Source organism: Myotis davidii, unplaced genomic scaffold (assembly GCF_000327345.1).
Source record: "Myotis davidii unplaced genomic scaffold, ASM32734v1 scaffold937, whole genome shotgun sequence".
In the NCBI taxonomy this organism is placed as follows: domain Eukaryota; kingdom Metazoa; phylum Chordata; class Mammalia; order Chiroptera; family Vespertilionidae; genus Myotis; species Myotis davidii.
The window spans coordinates 1479479-1480622 of NW_006288252.1; the positions used below are offsets into that span (position 1 = coordinate 1479479).

General features: G+C 63.3%; 1 protein-coding gene across 1 annotated transcript in view; it reads right to left on the bottom strand.

Moving 5' to 3' along the window:
* Positions 1–1144, bottom strand: part of HTT (huntingtin) — a 105532-nt gene that overhangs the window by 91034 nt on the left and 13354 nt on the right. The window contains exon 7 of the mRNA XM_015561565.1: positions 604–782. Coding sequence (XP_015417051.1) covers positions 604–782 — 179 coding nt within the window. The remainder of the gene's footprint in view (positions 1–603; positions 783–1144) is intronic.

Genomic DNA, 1144 nt, shown 5'->3' on the forward strand with positions numbered 1-1144 from the left:
ACAGGCAACCCGCCCGCCGCCTCTCCGCACGCGGCCTTCGTGGACACGCCGTGCCGCGGCCGTCAGGGAGCAGCTGGCCCGTCAGAGAAGGCGTGCGCCCCTGCACGAGGGAGTCTACCGCCTCTGAACAAACTACCTCGTAAAAGGAGGACTCAGCAGCCCACTGCCCCCCCCCGCGCCTGCCCTCCCGAACGCTGTCAGCGACATCACTGCTTCACAGTATTGGGTTCACAATGTGTCACTATTTAAATCACGTGCTTTGCCTACACGTTCAGTCAAAAACCGAATTTTAAAAAGCACACGTCTTGCCATGTGTACAGACAGGACTGAGGGAGCTGGATAAATGTTCACAGGACAGATGAATGCGTTTCAAGGCCCGGCTGGGCTAGCAGGGCCCACGTGCCACGCTGTAACCTCGGGAGAGACGACCTGCTTTCCCTCTGAGGTCACAGGGCTGGGGGCCGTGACCTCGGACCTGAACCAGGGGTCCGGCTCCAGAGCCTGTGCTCTGCACCTCGGCTGTGCAGCCCCCCTTCCCCGTGAGCCGACTCGCTGGGTGACAGTCCTGGCTGTGTCTGCACCAGAGTGACCCAGGGCTCCTACCTGCACCAGCTGCTCTGTCGAGGGGGAGACTTCCATTTCCTTCCGAGTCACCCCAAAGCTGCCTTTCAGGCTGGTGTCCTGGACCTGCTGCTGCAGCAAGGGCACCAAGTACCGCAGTGTGAGCAGCGCTCCCAGGACCAGCAGGGACGGGTGCTCGCCCTCGACGGGAACCAGCAGCCCTGGAAGGCAGCACAGCTCTGCATCTGGCTCGTGCTGGGCCTCTGGCCTCTGTGGTCGCAGAGTCCCCGGCAGAGCCCTTTCTGAGCTGGCGGGGCGGGCAGCGATGGCACAGACGTCGCCATGATAGCACACGTGTGCATCACATCCCGGGGCGAGGTCCCGGGGGGCTTCAAAGGGAGACTCAGCACCGGGCTGAGCAAGCAAGGCCTGCACACTGAGTCTGCTGCATGTGGGCGTCGGGCGTCCTTGCACACAAATGCCCATTTGCTGGTGCTTTCAGTTCCACGTGTGCAGGAGAGGCCGTGGCAGCCACGCCGCGCAGAGAACCAGGCCGGAGGCACAGCTTCAGGCCGCGGGGACG